General features: G+C 39.5%; 1 protein-coding gene across 1 annotated transcript in view; it reads right to left on the bottom strand.

Annotated features, from left to right (window-relative positions):
• The window catches only part of LOC126335984 (dynein beta chain, ciliary-like), a 782,187-nt gene that overhangs the window by 458,215 nt on the left and 304,252 nt on the right, over positions 1-19,720 (bottom strand). Inside the window, exon 21 of the mRNA XM_049999461.1 lies at positions 3,335-3,504. Coding sequence (XP_049855418.1) covers positions 3,335-3,504 — 170 coding nt within the window. The remainder of the gene's footprint in view (positions 1-3,334; positions 3,505-19,720) is intronic.

The raw sequence follows: 19,720 nt of genomic DNA, 5'->3' as shown, positions 1-19,720 counted from the left end.
CCAGTACGATGATGCCACACCAAATCTCAATCTGATCACCAGCAGCATGCGAACCTTGAAAGATTGAGCAATACTTACACTTCAGAAAAGATGAATTCTCACACTGTAGTAGGCACTGACACACCTCCTTGTCAGGAGTGAACCAAATGATGACATCACGGATGTCAGAATAAGCAGAGGAATCATGATAAGCATCAGTAACAAACTGACATTTGAAACTGAAGGCAGGGAGTTTGGCCACTCAGGCCTGGAAGGCCCCATGAGGCTGTTTATGACAACAATAGAACTCCACACGTGCTGCAATCACATGCATGTGTTTATGGTGATAATTTGACAACATCAAATGTATGCTCCTAGAACAGGGCTAACTGGCACAACTGGTACATCTGAAGAAAAAGCCAAGAAAGGAAAAAGCCTTGTACAAGTTAGCATCACTGGCACCAAAAGCGAGGAAGTGTTGCTGAAGCTGTTTCTCCTAAGCCTCCCAGTCTTCGACTCTATCATCATAGGTGGGAAAGGGCGGCAAGTACACTGTTGGCATCGAAGTCTGCATAGTTAACATGGCCGACAAACTCGTGACAGCAACCACAACAACTAGCTGCTACTGCTTTTGAACAACCACATAGACTGAGCAACCAGAAGTGAACATCACACTCATCACCAATTGCATTGTGCTGTAAGACAGAAACAACAGCATGACTATAATTAATAGAAGTTTATTCTTCTTCCACATAAAAGTGAACAACAGTCACGAACACAGACTCTAACATAGAAACAATCCACATACTGATATAATCAGTGGCTGACAATAAGTAAGATCAGAATATGAGATCTGGTGCCTGTTGCACTGCACTTATAAAGAGGAGAGCTATGGTACACAGCACAGAGAATGCTATGCCTTGTGTAAAGTCACCAGGACCACCGCACATGGCTTCTGATGGCCGGCCCGTGCAGATGCCATTGGCAGGACACACGAAGTATAGTGCACCAGCGGCCTGGTGCCATGGTACATATTCAAGTATTGTGTACACGATTATAACAATAACAATACATAATTATTTGTAGGACATTATTTTCAACACTCGTATGATTCTAGAAACAAAGGTAACTTCATTCTTAAATTTTTTAACTACTCTGGATATTAAAATTTATTAATTGCTTATTTTTATACATAACAATCCAGAATTAATCACAAGAAACTATTTTCAGCACAAGTATGATACTAGAAACAAAAGTAATTCTGTGCTTAACATTTTATATATTAAAACTCTACTCACAGACTCCTAGACACATTGTTATGAAAATTTATGATAACTTAGAAGTGAAAACCGAAAACCTTCAGAGTATAGAACCAGATTTTCTGAACAGAAAATACATCCTATACTTGTGCAAAAAGTTATATTATTCAGTCACAAAACTTTTATATGGTGTTAAATTTTCTTTCTAGAGTAACATAATAAACTTGTACTGATGGTTGTAAATTAAGATTAATTTCAGTTTTCTTTTCACACATTGTATGTGTCTCAATTATTTTACTTATACTGATGAGTCTTCTGCACAATTAAACCCAATAGCTGAATAAATAAAATATGTATGTATGTAGCGAGATAATAAAATTCCGAATCACCCAATCCCCTTTTCTTCTTGTATTTGATGTAAACCTTTATATCTATGCTTCAGGATAATCATATATGAAATATAAACTTTGATTGGATCTATTTCTTTCTTTTTTTACACAAGTAGTTCATTTAAATTTTTATAACAAGGTTTAGTCTGGAATTCAACCACTTTAACACTGAATACAAATGTATAAAAGTAAGTGTACAGTCTATTCCTACCAGAAACAATATGCCAATTAATAATAGGTTTACTAGAACTCAAAAATCTGTAAAGTTATGGGCAACTTGTAATATCTATTTTCCTTTCAAGAAAGATTTTTAGCTAACAAGAGTTCTGTAACTCCCTTCACACTTAGCAGCCCCTATTCATACATCATTCATGTTACATCTCTGATTCAGTATAAACAGAAGTAGTGAAATAGTATACAATTTTATATTATGCTAAGGCAGTGCTTTATGTGTGAATGGCTGCGAGGGAAGGATGGGAGTTTAATTTATTCATCATAATCAATGTTTTTAGAAAACGTGTAACTGTGTTATTAAAGATTTCATAATAAAACACAGCACTGGTCACATTTTTGTCCTTGTATGTAGCATGACACATGTCACAACATTATTATTTTATGTTTTTTCTGAATGCAGTAGAAGTGCTAAAAGACGACTGTATGGCAAGACAGGGTAGAACAAAACACACACAAACATCACATAAAATACCAATGCAAATAGTTGCTCTTGATAATGGAAATAAATTCCTGAAATGTGTCATGCTATGCATGAGTGCAAAACATATTTGGAACAGTGCTTTATGATTAATGTTTAAGGGTGGGAGTGTTGATTGAGGGACAAGCGAGGATAAACAAAGATACACACAGTTATATTTCTGTAACCACTATACTGGCAACAGACATCTGTCCTTACATATGAGGGGTCGCCACAAAGTTTTGATTATCACCTACAAAAAAATTAAGTTAAATATTCAACTTTTTGTTTCTTTCAGTTACATATCTGCAGACCTGGTACACATTGAAATCACTGAGCAATAGCAACACAGCATGCCATTAGAGTAGCCAAAATAGAAGGGCACAGCCCTCTGATAAGATGGAGATGGGCAGAGCTGAGATGGAGACAGGCACAGCCATTTCGCTTTGGCTCCTACAGAGGAGGGCTACAATACTGTGGCTCATTGATTTCAGCATTGCTATGAGTGCAGACATGTAACATTACACAAAAATGAAATATGAAACTTTGTTAAAACTTTATAAACCTCCCTCACCCCCATACTTCATGTTGTTTGTATTATTATGATTTGAAATTAAAATAGGTATAAAAGATAGGTGAAACTGAAAGCAGTCATGAAATTCATTTCTGCTGGAAATTAAAGGGATCACTGAGCACACCCTCTTCCAATAGTTGAATTTTCATCAATATCCCCTATCACTTCACTTTCCAAGACAGTGTACTAAAGCCTGAAACTGAACCAAAAAAGATACTATGCAACATGGTGATTGCAGAAACTATGCCACTGCTTCACAACTTCATTGTCAAACTGCTGATGACAAAAGTGATTCCCCACAGTATGAGTTGGTATTCTGTTTGATGTGCAGCCAGAATGTATGTGCTGTGACTGAAATATTACAAGTACAAAAGAACCATCACACTAATACATAAAGCACCCAAGTGAGTCAAGCAGTTGAATTTTCAATAAAATATCATACCTGTTTTTGACGTGTACTGCTAAATACTGCTTTAGCATATTGCTCCATTTGCATACTGTGTTAAGTAAAGCTTGTTTAAATGGGCGTACGTTTACACGAAACCAACCAGAAAATATTTTTTCTGTATCCATCCTTTCTATCTCCATATATAGATTTTCATAATGATCGATCTGAAATAGAACAATTCCAATCACCAATTTACAGGAAAAGCACAGTAGAATCTAAAATGTAACAGAGATAAAGTTGTATTGCCTACAACATGTGACATCCCTACTATTTCTAGAAAGATGATACAGAATTTTGTGACAAGAAGTTGATAATACTCTGGCTGCTGACAAAAGGGAAAATCACTTTCAAAAATTACAAAATCTCTATCACCAGGGGAATGCACTTTTCTCAAACAAAGTCTGATATTGATTATACAAGACAACCATTTGAGAATCACCAAATAATGTATTTGCTAGCACATTGTAGATTGTGCCGAGACAAACATGGGCACTAGTAAGGAACTGTCTAGACAATGCGTTTTTCTTTCATACTTCATGATCTCTTTTGTGGATGATCCCAGATCCAGATTTTTATGTTCATCCTAAATCATTCTAGATAAATACCATTATGAAATATACAATTGATACTCAGCCCAATTTGTTGAACAGCAATGGTATAGTTAACCAACATAAAAATATTTTTGATCAATTTATACAACTGCCTCACATTTGGCTATATTGAGGGCCACATTCCAGTCTCTACATTGAGTGATGAGCAGTTTTTTCCATATCTTTTATGCTACTCAGGTATCTGCACATAGAGCAAGTAATGTCCTTGATATCTATGTTTCAGATAATAATACTATGTTTACATGTCTATAAGGCAGAACAGATTTGTGTTGGTTTTTGAACAGATACTGTAGAACAATTAGCCCCCCCCCCCCACAAACAAATATACACCGTTTAATAGAAAATAAAAAAAACTGATGGCAAAATCAAACACTGGAAAATCCAGGGTGGAATGTAACAATGTATGAACAGGACAGTTGCCACTCACCATATAATAGGCATGCTGAATCGCAGAAAGGCACAACAAAAAGACTGCCAGATGTGTGTGTGTGTGGTGGAGGGAGGGGAGTGGATGCTGTCTACTTTTGACAAAGGCCTTGTTGGCCAAAAGCTAACTTTCCGACAGTCTTTTTGTTGTGCCTTTCTGTGACTCAACATCTCCGCTATTTGATGAATAAAACTGATGAATTTTACTAGCAGACAAAAGAGAGAAAATTCCTCTAGAACTAGTTCATAAGGTTTATGCATGTCTGGAGGCAACTATGGCCATGTTTGTGCCTGCGTGTGTTTCTCTATCTGAAAAAGTACTTTGTCCAATAGCTAAAACTCTAAAAGCCTACTGTTAAATGTAACTGCCTGCTGTTCAACACATCATCTCTGTTGTCAGGTTGGTCTCCCATGACCTGGGGTTCTGGGTGACTTTTCCAAACTCTACCCCTTTTCCTACACTTCTTCAGTTCCTTGCCCTTCACCCCTCTTACGTTGGTCTCCCGTGACCTGGGGTTCTGGGTGACTTTTCCAAACTCTACCCCTTTTCCTAAACTTCTTCAATTCCTTTCCCTTCACCCCTCTTCCTTCCACTTCAACCCTTCTGCTGGAAGAAGGAGCCACTAGCTCCGAAAGCTTGAATAGGTAAAACCTTTTTTTATTTGTGTATTCCTCTGCTATCACTTGGTGAGTAGATTTTTATCTATCCAATTACTTCATATTGTCACAAATCTACACTATAGGGAAGACTTTAAGGGAAGGATTTGTGAATAAATGTATGGCTGTTCACAAATCCTCACTGCTCACTGCATGAGGAGTCAATATTTGCAACCCTTTGCAACCCTCCAGATTAAATAAATAGTCACACATATACTGAATGACTGCTAGATGAAAAAATTGGGTTAAGGGACCTGGCGCCATGTGATCACTACAAGAAACTGTCCTGGTGATCCCACATCTCGAGATTCAGAGGCACTGTTCTAAGACTGCTGTGAACACACCTCTGACCAAGTTTAGTGTTGTTCGTGTGTCTTGTCAAACCCTTAATGGTCTGAAAGGATTGTGTTCAATGGGTAGTTTTGTTATGGGGCCCTAATGACAAATGCAGGTACCTACAGCATCAATACTACAACCTGGGTGAATGAATGTTGGGAATAGTAAACTGGGCACAATCAGTCAATGGCTGCAGCCCATGGGGCAAACCAAGCAACTTCTGTGTCCACACCATACAAAATGAAGTCTGGCTAAAGCACAACAACAAAGATCCTAGGAACACAAATCCTGCTTCCATTTTCTATTTAGGGACAATAAATTTTGGAGCTTTGGGCCATGTTGCATGACACAACCCAAGGCTTTAACATTAGTTATTGGCAGTATTTGTCACAGCAGCTGTCTTTATAAAGTGTGTGTGTTTTGCTGTAGTTTTTTATGTGCTGCTTCTAGAAGTAAGCAGCAACAGTATTTTTTCCTTTATTTTGTTACTTCGTTTTGCAAAAGCTACGTTCAGAAGTAGATATGGCTAAAGCTTGTGGCCAGTGTGAGGTCTCAATGGAAAAAGTGGTCGATGTCTACAAACAACTGAAAGCTGTATCAGAAACTGAAAATTGAATATACCCTGAAGAATCAAGAAATTTTCAGTTTGATGATGGAGAAAAATGGGGGGGGGGGGTTGTAAAATTTTTTGAAGGAGGCCAAGACTCAAGTACAGTCAACAGGATCGAATGGACATAAACTGCAGCATTTATGCACTGCTGAAGAGGCTGGCATGGGACCTTTGCTAATTGTGCCAGTGATGGAGTGATAGGGCAGTGTCCTGTAGTTGTAAAAACATCCTGAAGATTGGCAGCTACTCCTGTGGCCAACATAGTTAGAACTCTGATCTAGAACTAAGCAGAAATGTGATACTGACTGGCAGGTCATACCTAGATCTGGAGATATTTCACAGGCAACAATGTAAGCAGCAAATAGCTGAGAGGTTAGTTCCATGTACCTAACAAACAGGCATTGCCTTCTGCTGATAATAAAAACACAGCAAAAAGGTCTTACCTTTCCTATTCAAACAGACATCGCTCCTCCAACATATATGAGCAACCACAGAAAGTAAAAAGGAAGCACTTTATGTCTTAGGTGTGTGATGGCCCCCACCACAGAAATAGCATCCTGTGCAGGAAAAAAACAAATGTGCACTCAGTGGGTGTCTCAGAAGGAAGCTGCAATCAGTTCTAGATCATCATCCGTGTTGGCACCAAATTTTGGCAACCCCATATGAAATCCTTGTCATTACGTTACATTTGTTGTATTTCATGGGTATCATGGACGGTGGTTTTTGTAATGTGGAAATAATTTTAAGTTCAACATTTTATTTTAATTAACTGTAACACAGTGACATGACTTACTGAAGAATATTTTGTTACATTGCTTATTCTAATAATAAAAAACCCAAAACATTAATAAAGTAAACAAATTACTACAACAGACTTGACAGGGAGTGCAGCGAGTGATATTCTTAAGAACTTAAAGGCTGACTTATTCACAGTAAAGTTCGAGAATCCAAGCCTTTTCGAAAGAAGTTGTCTCCATATCATATAAGGAACTAAGAGTTAGTTGAAACCCATAGTACGGGGTAGGGAATTTTTTGACAAAAGGTGAATATACAGGTATTTAGAAGTGATAGTCAATAATAGACATATGGAAAGTAAAGGCCAAAAGTAGCTAAAAAACTATAATGATCATGGGTCTGCAAATCAACCATCGCTGAGGTATCACATTAATTCAAGTTGGGAACCAACAGTAAACACACTGGATATTGCGGTATTTAATTTGGAAATTCAAGTTTCGGGTTCAACTATCTGTTTGTATATGCACGCACAATTACATGCCTTGAAACTTCCTGGCAGATAAAAACTGTGTGCCCGACCGAGACTCGAACTCAGGACCTTTGACTTTTGCGGGTAAGTGCTCTACCAACTGAGCTACCGAAGCACGACTCACAACCGGTACTCACAGCTTTACTTCTGCCAGTACCTCGTCTCCTACCTCCCAAACTTTACAGAAGCTCTCCTGCGAACCTTGCAGAACTAGACTCCTGAAAGAAAGGATATTGCAGAGACATGGCTTAACCACAGCTTGTGGGATGTTTCCAGAATGAGATTTTCACTCTGCAGCGGAGTGTGCGCTGATATGAAATGTCCTGGCAGATTAAAACTGTGTGCCCGACCGAGACTCGAACTCGGGACCTTTCGCCGGCAAGTACTCTACCAACTGAGCTACCGAAGCACGACTCACGACCGGTACTCACAGCTTTACTTCTGCCAGTACCTCGTCTCCAACCTTCCAAACTTTACAGAACTCTCCTGCGAACCTTGCAGAATTAGCACTCCTGAAAGAAAGGATACTGCGGAGACATGGCTTAGCCACAGCCTGGGGGATGTTTCCAGAATGAGATTTTCACTCTGCAGCGAAGTGTGCGCTGATATGAAACTTCCTGGCAGATTAAAACTGTGTGCCCGACCGAGAATCGAACTCGGGACCTTTGCCTTTCGCGGGCAAGTGCTCTACCAACTGAGCTACAGAAGCATGACTCACGTCCAGTACTCACAGCTTTACTTCTGCCAGTACCTCGTCTCCTACCTCCCAAACTTTACAGAAGCTCTCCTGCGAACCTTGCAGAACTAGCACTCCTGAAAGAAAGATTATTGCGGAGACATGACTTAGCCACAGCCTGGGGGATGTTTCCAGAATGAGATTTTCACTCTGCAGAAGAGTGTGCGCTGATATGAAACTTCCTGGCAGATTAAAACTGCACTTGGGAGAGCACTTGCCCGCAAAAGGCAAAGGTCCTGAGTTCGAGTCTCGGTCGGGCACATAGTTTTAATCTGCCAGGAAGTTTCATATCAGCGCACACTCCGCTGCAGAGTGAAAATCTCATTCTGAAAACATCCCCCAGGCTGTGGCTAAGCCATGTCTCTGCAATATCCTTTCTTTCAGGAGTGCTAGTTCTGCAAGGTTCGCAGGAGAGCTTCTGCAAAGTTTGGAAGGTAGGATACGAGGTACTGGCAGAAGTAAAGCTGTGAGTACTGGGCGTGAGTCGTGCTTCGGTACAGTTGGTAGAGCACTTGCCGCGAAAGGCAAAGGTCCAGAGTTTGAGTCTCGGACGGGCACACAGTTTTTCATCTGCCAGGAAGTTTCATATCAGCGCACACTCCGCTGCAGAGTGAAAATCTCATTCTGGCAACATCCCCCAGGCTGTGGCTAAGTCATGTTTCCACAATATCCTTTCTTTCAGGAGTGCTAGTTCTGCAAGGTTCGCAGGAGAGCTTCAGAATGAGATTTTCACTCTGCAGCAGAGTGTGTGCTGATATGAAACTTCCTGGAAGATTAAAACTATGTGCCCGACCGAGACTCGAACTCAGGACCTTTGCCTTTCGCGGGCAAGTGCTCTACCAAGTGCAGTTTTAATCTGACAGGAAGTTTCATATCTGCGCACACTACACTGCAGAGTGAAAATCTCATTCTGGAATTACATGCCTTTTCCCCTCTGTGCACTGTGATTACCAGCCTCACACTCAGTTATGAACATGAAGGCACTATGGACAGAGGTTACACCAATGAAGAGTAGATGTAGCATATCCTCTCTGCAAGCAGCCCAACAGCCATTCATTTAGCCAGTTACATCAGCATCATAGAAAAACTGGGAGCTTTGCACACTGGGTATATGAAGGTTGACCGACATCCATAATACCCAATGTTGAAGAAAGGGTGTTGCACATTGTACACGAACGTCCGAGTACTTCAACATGGAGGTTTGCTACCCAAGACTATGTCCTGAGTCACAGCAGTGTGTAGTGGATTTTATATTGGCAAGTACTCCATCCATTTGGGTCAATGTTTATCCTAATGCAACACATGTATCATGACAACAGCAACGTTATTTGTTGCATGTCTCGGCAGGACTGCTTGGAGACCACATAATTGGACCACACTTCCTACTGCAGAAACTAATCGGACAGCAGTATATGTGGTTTCTGTGGACTGTGCTTCCAGATGCACGTGATGATGTTCCACTGAACCAATGCCTCAACATGTGGTTCATGCAAGATGGTGCTCCAGCACACATTTTCATTTACGAGTGTGCCGGCTTCTAACTCGAACGTATGGTCAACATTGGATAGTAAGATGAGGGCCTGTGCCATGGCCTCCAAGGAATCTAGATTTAAATCTCATGTATTTCTGTCTGTGTGGTGCCATGGCCTCCAAGGTATCCAGATTTAAATCTCATGTATTTCTCTCTCTCTCTCTCTCTCTCTCTCTTTCTCTCTCTCTCTCTCTCTCTCTCTCTCTCTCTCTCTCTTTCTCTCTCTCTCTCTGTCTGTGTGTGTGTGTGTGTGTGTGTGTGTGTGTGTGTGTGTGTGTGTGTGTGTGTGTGTGTGTGTGTGTGTTCATGTCAAAAGCCTGGTCTATGTTACCAAAGGTCAACTCTCTTGAGGAATTACACTTGCAGACTGAAGCAGCCTTCCAGCATTTACAGAATTCCCCACGTCTGCCTGAGATGGTTCACAACTCATTTCAGAGACGAGTTCAATGTTGCATTCAGATGCATAGACAACATTTCAAATGCCTACTTTAATGTTCAGAGATGCCATGTGTTCCTGGACACTGGTGAACAGCAACAGAAAATGTGTTGTATCTCAACAATAGTTGATGTGTGGATCCATGTTTATTTGATCTTTGTACCTACTTTTGTACTTCCCATGTGAAAATTATTGACCATCACTTCTGAAACACCCCTGTATTGGATAGATTGAACATCCTTTTCAAAAACAATAGTAACAAACACTTTATTGACTTGTTCAATTTGTGAAGCTCTTTCTCCTGAATAAATTATACAGTTTTTCTGGAGTGTTCATCCAAAAATAGTAACAAGTCTAATGAGGTCTAAAATGAATTTCAGTCAAAACTCATGTGCACGAGATTAACCACGGCTGGCAGACTTAGATTTACAGTGAAATATTTAAGATACTCACTAGATTCAGACACTTCTTCAGTCCATAGAGTCATTCAAAGAAAGATTAAACCTAGAAAATAACCTGATCCTATGGTAGGAGTAAATGGTGAGTTTAATCTGCCTAGAACTGAGTGGGAAATCTACAAATACATTATCAGTGGTGAAGGCAGACCATCTAGTTAACTAATATTGAACTTATTGTCACACAAGTGTGTTGAACAACTAGTCTGAGAGCTGAGATGGAAAAGAAATATTTTAGACTACTACACTACAAACATACTCAATTTTTTTGTAAGTGTGTGTCACCACTCAGAGATGGAGTATCAATCAGAATGCTACTGCAGGAACAATAGTCATCAAGAGGCATGCATTATTTGTGATTGGTCGGCTTAGTAGACAGTCACTAATAACAACTTAAAAATGAACTGAGAACATTTAGTTCAAGCTTGACATGTGCAGAACAACTGTAATTAAAGCCGAATATCATTACAAAATGCAGTCTACATAAACATGTACCAAGTGAAGCACTAAAAGAAGGGAAAGCCTTACCCTGGTCTAATGGTAGCATTCGGAGAATATTCCAAAATAAGGCTACTATATTCTCACTAAAAAGAGAATGCAGGGAACCTAATTGAAAAACTTAATGGTAATTTGTGCAATTATCAGAGCAGGCCTATGTAGGAAGTTTACATTAATTTCCACTGTCAGTTTCTGGTGAGGGGTCCATCAGGAAACCCTAGAAAGTTCTGTTCATGTGTAAAGTCAATGACTGGATCCCTACCTTCAATCTAATTTATTATGGATTAGTTTAGTATTGAAATTTAAGACAACAGACAGAAAGCTAAAATACTACATTCTAAATATATTCATGCATGAGGATACTATCATACAAAATAAAGCATTAAAAATGGAGATGATTGGAGTATGCCAACATACTGAATCTGGTCTTCTGAAATTGTTTCACTATGCAAGATCGTAATATGGTACCTCTTTTCAATCATGGCATGAATACTGAAATGCCAGATCCAGATACTGAGGTTAGTATTGGAAATTAGAAAATCAACTGATACTGCTCAACTGTAGAAAGGCATCTGAACTCTATTTGTACAAGAAATCAAGGGTAGCGTAGACAACAGCACCCACGTTGATGCTATGTTTCTCATCATCCAGATGGCATTCTCTTAGTGAACAAATTACAAATTTACCAAGTATCTTACCATATTTGTGACTGGATTCAGGACTTTCTTGCATATAGAACTCAACCCATCTTCTTAATGGAATATAATCAAGATACAGATATGAAGATCATTTCAGGAATACTATAACACAAAACCATGAGACTGTATGCTGTTGTTTACAGGAAGGTTCAAAATGCTAGAAGACTGTAATGAAATGCAGGAAGACCTGCAGAGAATCAATCGCTGGTGCAGACGTTGGCAGAGCGAAATGATTTGCTACATTGGTCATGTGTAAATAAAGAGATTTGATACTACAATTCTGAGCTAAAGAAACTGTGTGATAAGTTTAGCATGTACATTTGCGAGCCATACATCGAATGAACTGTGATGGACATCCAAGACATGGAAGCCACATAAACCAAAAGAGAAAGGCCAAGCTACTTTTCCACATAAGTGAACTGTGCAACAAATATAATAAGGAAGAGAATGCAGTTGTTCTGGACTACAACCAGGAGACTTTTCAGGATAAAGGACGTTTTGCTAATGTCAAAGATGTAGTTTGTAAGTGTCTATATCCCATTCACTCGGAGAAAAGCCAAGGGTTTGAAACAAGTGATCAATCATTGCAGGACAGTCCTAAAAACCCAGTTTTTTGCAATAAGTTATTGTAAAAAAATGTAATTTCAATAAATGTGATTCACTGAAGATGCTAAATCACCAAGAAGAGATAACAACCTTAGAACTGATACACTTAAATGAGCAATATATCAGCAACAAACTAGACATGTTGCAAATATTAATACAGGAGCACTTGCCAAATTTATTAACAAAAACTGAGCATGGCCAAGAATTTTGAATCACCAGAGAACACACTCACAAATTCCCTCAACCAACTTTCCAGCTACTACAATATAAACCAAATCCCACAAAGACACAAATACGTGCTTTTCATCTGACAAACTGGGAAGCTGGTCACAGATTAAAGATAGTATTGTCAGTGTTGAACTGGAACACTGAGTTCCCCACATATCTAGAAGTGACATGTTTGTAATAGAGTTCTTACTTTCAAGAAGCACTGCATGAACTGAAAGTCAAAATTTTCACCAGAAACAGTCTCCCATGGAAACTGGCCAGATCGATCAAAGTGGGGTAGTCAACCTGAAACTCTACGTGCCTATGCAACAGCACTATGCTATTCTGCAGCAGAGTATACATATCCTGTTTGGCACAATTCAACACATGCTAAACAAATGGAAATAGCTTTCAATCACACCTGCAGAATCATAAAGGGTTGCTTGAAATTCACTCCAGTCAAATGACTTTACCACCTCACAGCAATAGCACCATCTCCTGTTTGAAAAGAAATAGCCACAAATATGGAAAGAAAGAAAGTGGAGCACAAGAGAATGCATCTTCTCTATGGGCGTGAAGCACACCTGCAGTGACAGAAGTCAAGGAGGAGTTTCCTAAGAACAACGACGGTACTTGGAGCCAAAAAAGCTAGGTTACAACTATGGAAGGCTGTGACTTACCTTCCCCCTGGCCGAAACTGAATTTCAGAAACTCTGCCCCCTAGCTACAATGAGAAACAGATGACTTGGAGGTCCCTTAACAAACTAAAATCTGGAGTTGGAAGATCAAAAGGTTAATTAGCAAGACAGGGTTACACTGATCAAGATGATGATCAGTGTGACTGTAGAGAAGACCAGACTGTTCATCATTTGCTTCAATGCCAATTGTTTCCAGCCTCTTGCAGAGAAAGTGAACTTCATCAAGGAGCATAAAATGCATTGTAAGTGGCCAAGTTTTCAGCGAAAGTAATGTAGTCATAACTGTGTATATAATATGTATATTTATGATACACGAGTAAATAATGGACTAAAATCCAGTGAAATAATGTATTATAGGTTAGAGAGTTACTTACTAGCAAACAGTTATTGTAGGCAAAACCACAGAGGTGGTGGTGTGTTAATTTATATTATTAAGAATACAGCAGTTTAAAAAAAAATCCTTTCTAGGACACCACACCCAAGAAGGATCAGTCAAAATGACAGGCGTTGCACTCCACAATAATAATCATAAGTTAGTGAAGCATAAAGTGATCGGGGTATATCAGCTACCAAATGCTGATGTAGTGTTGTGTACAAGTGGATTTAGTAGTGTCCTTGGTGAGACTGGACCTAACAATCTCACTATATTAGGCAACTTCAATACAGGTGCAAATTCAAACAGTACAGTAAACATGAAATTCAGTGATGTATTAAGGTCATATAATCTTTTTAATTTAGTAAGTTTTGGCATTAGACTCATGAACATATGCTCCACTATTATAATCAACTGTTACAATCAACAAAATTTTTATAGATATGGTAAATTACAGTAGCTTAGACTTTTGTCAGGTGAGACAAGTACCTAAATTCAGTTGTGCCAAGAATAACAAAAACTGTTCTACAGAAACAAACTGCGAATACATTAAACATTAGCGTCCTTAAATACAAAATAGCAAATGAGAAATGGTATTCCGTGCTCAATCTGAAAGGATCTATATCAAATGGAATTAGTTCTACTTAACATTGCTGAATCATTATGAATATTGCTGTCATCAAATAAATCCAGAAGGTAGTTAAACGTTTCCAAAATGAAAGTAATCCTAGGCAGAGTATATACGATCTAAACCAGATTTATAAAGTCACTATCTGAGGTTTTTAAGGACAAATGCAATCAGGCAAAGAAAACTTTTAAAACTGAAATTGCTAACCCAAGGAAGCAGATTAACAGCAAAGCAATAGAATAGTCTGAAAACAAAAGTAAATCACCTTGGCAGCTAACTGATAAATACCACAAAGATTCCAAGAAGATGAACATAGAACAATTTAGCATAACTCATGATGGTAACATTATAAAAAAACCAATACTATAGGTAATGTAACTGGATGAATAAAAAACTCTAATAACCAATTGACAGCAGCAGAACACACTTACAGAAAGTATTAGAGTATGCAAGCTTTTGGAGCCAGTGGCTCCTTCTCTTTGCAGAGAGGGTTGAAGGGGAAGGAGGAGGGGATGAATGAAAAGGGCAAGTTAGGTTTGGGAAAAGGGGTAGAGTGCGAAAAAGTCACCCAAACTCCCATGTCAGGGAAGACTTACTGGATGGGAGGGGATGTAAGGCTGATTTTTGGGGACTGTACCACAAGACAATTGTAAACCTGAGAGCTTAAAGGTGGAAGATAGGATAATATGCAACACAGAGATTACTACCAAAATACTGTGCAAAATTTAATAAGAGTGGAAGGACATATTGTTGCACCAGTTCCCACCTGCAGATTTCTGAGAAATTTGTGTCTGGGGCAAGAATTCAGATGGCATGTAAACTGAAACGGCACCAAGGTCACTACTGTCATGTTGTAGAGCTTGCTCTGCTTCAGGATATTGTGTGTTTCCAGTATACAAACTCTGCCTATGTCCATTCATCCTAACTGATAACTTGGTGTTAGTCATGCCAATGTAAAAAGTTGAATAGTTTTTACATAACAGCTGGCATATGACATTTGTGATTTTACATGTGGCCCTCCATTTAATAGCATATATTTTGCCAGTTACACAGTTGGTATAGGCAGTAGCGGGAGGCTGGATAGGGCAAATCTTGCAGCAGGGACTGTCACAGTGGTAGGAGCCGTAAGATAGGGAGATGGGTGCAGAAGGAGCTTAGGGTCTGATAGGGATATTGTGAAGATTGGGAGAATGATGAAAAGCTAGTCTAGGTGTAGTGGGCAAAATGTTAGACAGAATGGATCTCATTTCAGGGTATGGTATTAGGAAGCCATAGTCTTGTTGAGGTAGCTGATTAATACATTAAAGACCAGGATAACACTGAGTGAAGAGTGGTGTACTCCTGAGTTGCTTTTTGGGGGTATCAGCAGTACCAGGATTGGACATAATGGCCTGGGAAATTGCTTTTTAACTATGTTGATGGGGTAATTATGTCAAGTGAAGACTGAGGTGAAAATGATGCTGTACTGTTGCAAACATTTTGTATCTGAGCAAAGACGTTTGCCTCGAATGCATATGGGAAGGAACATGTGGCATGGAAACAATGGCAACCATCAAAATATAAGTACTTACCATAAAGACGGTTGGTTGGTCGGTTGGTTTGGGGGATTAAAGGGACCAGCATAAAGATGAGACAGACATAATTCAAAGACACTTGCACAAAGCCTTTATAAGAAAAAGAGAAACACACACCATTCATTCACACAAGCAAGCACACCTCGCACACACACGACTGCAAACTCTTCAGCTTGGGTCAGAAAGCGACTATCACATGGGTCAGAAGCAGCAATCTGGAGGGAGACAGAAGGGGGAAAGATAGCAGTGTACAGACAGGGGGGGGGGGGGGGGGGGGGGAGCACTGACTGGCAGAGTGTGCAGGGACTAGAATGCAAACAGGCACAGCACCAGGGAAAATGGAGTGAAAAAAGAGAGGAGTGGGGAAAGATGGGTGGGTGCATTACCAGATGTACATTTGGTAGGTGCCTAGAAACCAACAACTAACAGGTTGCTAGGGTGATTGGGTTTGCGGATCTTAGGAAGAAGGTAAAAGGTTGAGGTGCAAGGTTTGGGTGGGGTAAGAGGTGTTAGTCCTTGTGAAGGGCCTGAGCTTTTAAGGAGGGACTGCAGGTCAGTTTGAATCACAGGAATGGGATCTTGATTGTGGATGTAGAGATGTCAGACACCTGGTGTAGATCTTCACATACGTACTCGCATCAGTCATGTACCACAGTGGTAGATCCCTTGTCTGTTGGGAGGATAACGATGGAGTAATCAGATTTTAGGGAATGAAGAGCCTGGAGTTTTGCAGAGGATGGCTTAGAGCAGCTTTATAGATCTGTGAAGGAATTCTGTATGTGAGGCATATTTGGAAGTTTTGTAAGGAATGATTTTGTGATAGTGGTGGTGAATTAAGTTGGGATCATGGTCAGATATGTTCAAGGCAGGGTTCAGTGTCAGGTAAGCTATTTGAAAGGTTTTAGGATTGGGTTGCAAAGTGATATTTCCAGTTGACATTATGTGTGATGCAAAATAGGTCCTTCACCAAAGCAGCAAGATTAAATGCAAGTTTAGGGCTGAAAGTGAAACCACTGGATGGTTGAGATAATTCAGTAGGGGGGAGTGTTTTAGACGAGAAGTTGAGAACACTATACTGTTGTGACTGGTTCTTGTGATTACAAGTTATTGTTGGTCTGGGAGGCAATGGTGAAGGCTGGAGGATGTTAAAGAGATTGGCCAAGCTTAGTTTCTAGGAGAGGAGTGGTAGTTGATACCATCCAAGGAAACCTGAGGGGCAGATAATTGCAGGGTTTTGTAGAACGAGAGAAGTCTTGTGGAGTGGAAATTGTCAAATGCACCATTCAGGCCACAGGTTAGCCACTTAAGAGCAAGAGATTGCTGTATTTGAAACTGTAAAACAGCCTGGTGTAGAGTTGGATTACATCCAGAAACAGATACTTTCAATGTTAGGCCTTTTGGAGTAACTCTAAGGGATAAGCAGGTTTCAAGAAACAGGGGATCTTAGTTTTGATAGTGCAAAAGCATGTTTTTGAAAGGAACAGATGAAATGACTGATGGAATTCATCATGACAAGAGAGGAGGATTTGAAGTGTTAGAGATGGTGGGAGAGGCAAAAAAGAACCAGAGGATGGAAAAAGATAGAAAAATGGAAGAAACACAAGGGAAAAGACAGGAAAAATCAGAAAAATTTGTACAAAAATCACGAGGCAGACTAAAGTTACCAAAAGGTAATGGGTGGGCGAGATTTTTCCACCTGAGAAGTGACCTATATTATGCAAAAAAATTATGACTGGAAGAGAAAACATACTTTTTGATTGGGAAAGTCATGAAAATTGACAAAATTTTAAAAAGCAAACAGCAAGAGGAAGTCATTGCAGAAAATGCTATCTTTCATGTTCAGCAAATAATGTAATGTAGGAGATGGCAGTAAATGTCAGTCAGAGTGGTCTGCCAGAAAATTGACTCATAATAATGTGAAAGAACTGTGTATCATCATGGCAAGTGGTAGCTGGGCAAGAAAATTATGATCAAATTTGCACATAAATTGGCAAAATACGAATGGGAGAAGGCCGTGCAGTGTAGTAAACTGTAAACAAATTGTTATATACAAATTCGTGAATAACATTGGACCCATCTACATGCACAGAAATAATTAATAGAAGACATGGAAGGGAAAGATACTAGAAGACATGGAAGGGATGATATGGGTGGTCCAGATACAAAAACGAGTGGACTAGCACATAAGATACAAACGAAGATGACAGTCTGAACCAGATAAATGACAACAAAAACTGACAAGAGGGTCATATAAGGAGCAATGATGGCTACACATGCTAATACATCAACAAAAGTAATCAATTTTTGAAAACATAAAGTAACTGGATAGATAAAAAAATCTATTCACCAAGCAGTGACAGAATGCATTTATAAAGATATTAAAGTTTTCGGAACCAGTGGCTGCTGACCCCTCCAAAAACAATCAGAAGTACACAACTTGTCACTCAGTATTATCCTGGTCTTGAATGTATTAATCAGCTACTTTGACAAGACTATGACTTCCTAAAATCACACCCTGAAATGAGATCCATTCTAACATTTTGCTCACCTCACTTAGAACAGCTTTTTGTCACCCTTCCAATCTCTGCAATATCCTTGTCAGGTGCTATGCCTCTTCTGCATATACAGACTCATAATAATGTGGAAGAACTGTTTATCAGCATGGTAAGCTGATTAATACATTCAGGATAATACTGAGTAACACATTGCGTGCTCCTGATTGTTTTTTGGAGGGATTAGCAGCCACCGGTCCTACAAAGTTTTAAAATCTTTTTAAATGTGTTCTGTCGCTGCTTGGTGAATATATTTTTAATCTATATAGAGAGCTTATGGCTCCTACCCCTGTGGAGCCTCACCGCTGTAAGACTTCCCTTATGCACCCTCCTACTCCACCTATACCATCCCTGCAACTGGCAAAAGATACTATCAAAGGAAGAGCCACCTGTGAAATGGTAAGTGTTATATATGAGTCGTTACGAAAAACTGTTTGGTCTCTTACACTGGCATAACTACCAACAAGTTATTAGTTAGGATGAATGGGCATAGGCAGACAATATATTCTGGCAACACACAATATCCTGTAGGAAAGCATACTTTCCAACATGGCAGTCATGACCTCGGTGGCTTTTCACCAAACGTGCCATCTGGATTCTTCCCTCAGACAACATTTTCCATGAACTTGACAGATGCAAACTGGCATTGCAATATGTCCTCGGTTCTCACCACCCACGTGCACTTGATCTATATTAAGTTCTTTGATTTAGCATTTCTTCACAGTAACTATTTTCTTCACACCCTTGTAGTTTTCTCTATCTTCTATTTTCTGACCTGTCTATTTTTCATCACCTCCCACCTCTACACACACAATGCAGTTAGCTTTCCACTCTTATTAACTCATGCACATTGTTTTGGAAGTAATCTCTGCCTTGTGTATTACCGTATATTCCATCTTTCAAGTTTTCAAATCTCATCCAATGCCGACCCCTAACAACCAGTCTTTCCTTCTCATCCTGTCTAGTTGGTGTCCCCTGACCAGAGGTTCTGGGCGAATTTTATGAACTCTACCCCTTTTCACAAACCTCACCAGTACTTATCCGTCGATCCTCTTCCTTCCCCAACTTTTCTGCCAGAAGAAGGAGCCACTGGCTCCAAAAGCTTGCAAACCTTAATACCTTTATGTGTGTGTCCTCCTGCCACTGCTTAGTGAGTAGATATTTTTATCTATCCAGTTACATTATATTTTGCAAAACTATTTTGCAAACACTATATAAAATATTTTATTAATTACTTCATTTTTGTTGACCAGTCAATCCATATTATAGATGCACACACAGAGACCCCATGTCACCTCAATCAGTGTAGAGAGTTTGAATTTATAGAATGAATGAGCAGGAAGTATGCGAGGCAAGAATGCTTCCTAAAGAAAAAAAAAATCATCTGAATGCCATATCCAGTGAAATAACTAAGAGGCACTTGAAATGAATCTCTAAACTTCTTACCTACCTGATTAATTGCAGCATAAGAAAAAACATGTATC

This window comes from Schistocerca gregaria, chromosome 2 (genome assembly GCF_023897955.1).
Source record: "Schistocerca gregaria isolate iqSchGreg1 chromosome 2, iqSchGreg1.2, whole genome shotgun sequence".
Lineage (NCBI taxonomy): Eukaryota > Metazoa > Arthropoda > Insecta > Orthoptera > Acrididae > Schistocerca > Schistocerca gregaria.
The sequence above is the reverse complement of the archived record's forward strand: the minus strand, read 5'-3'. Positions and strand labels throughout refer to the sequence as shown.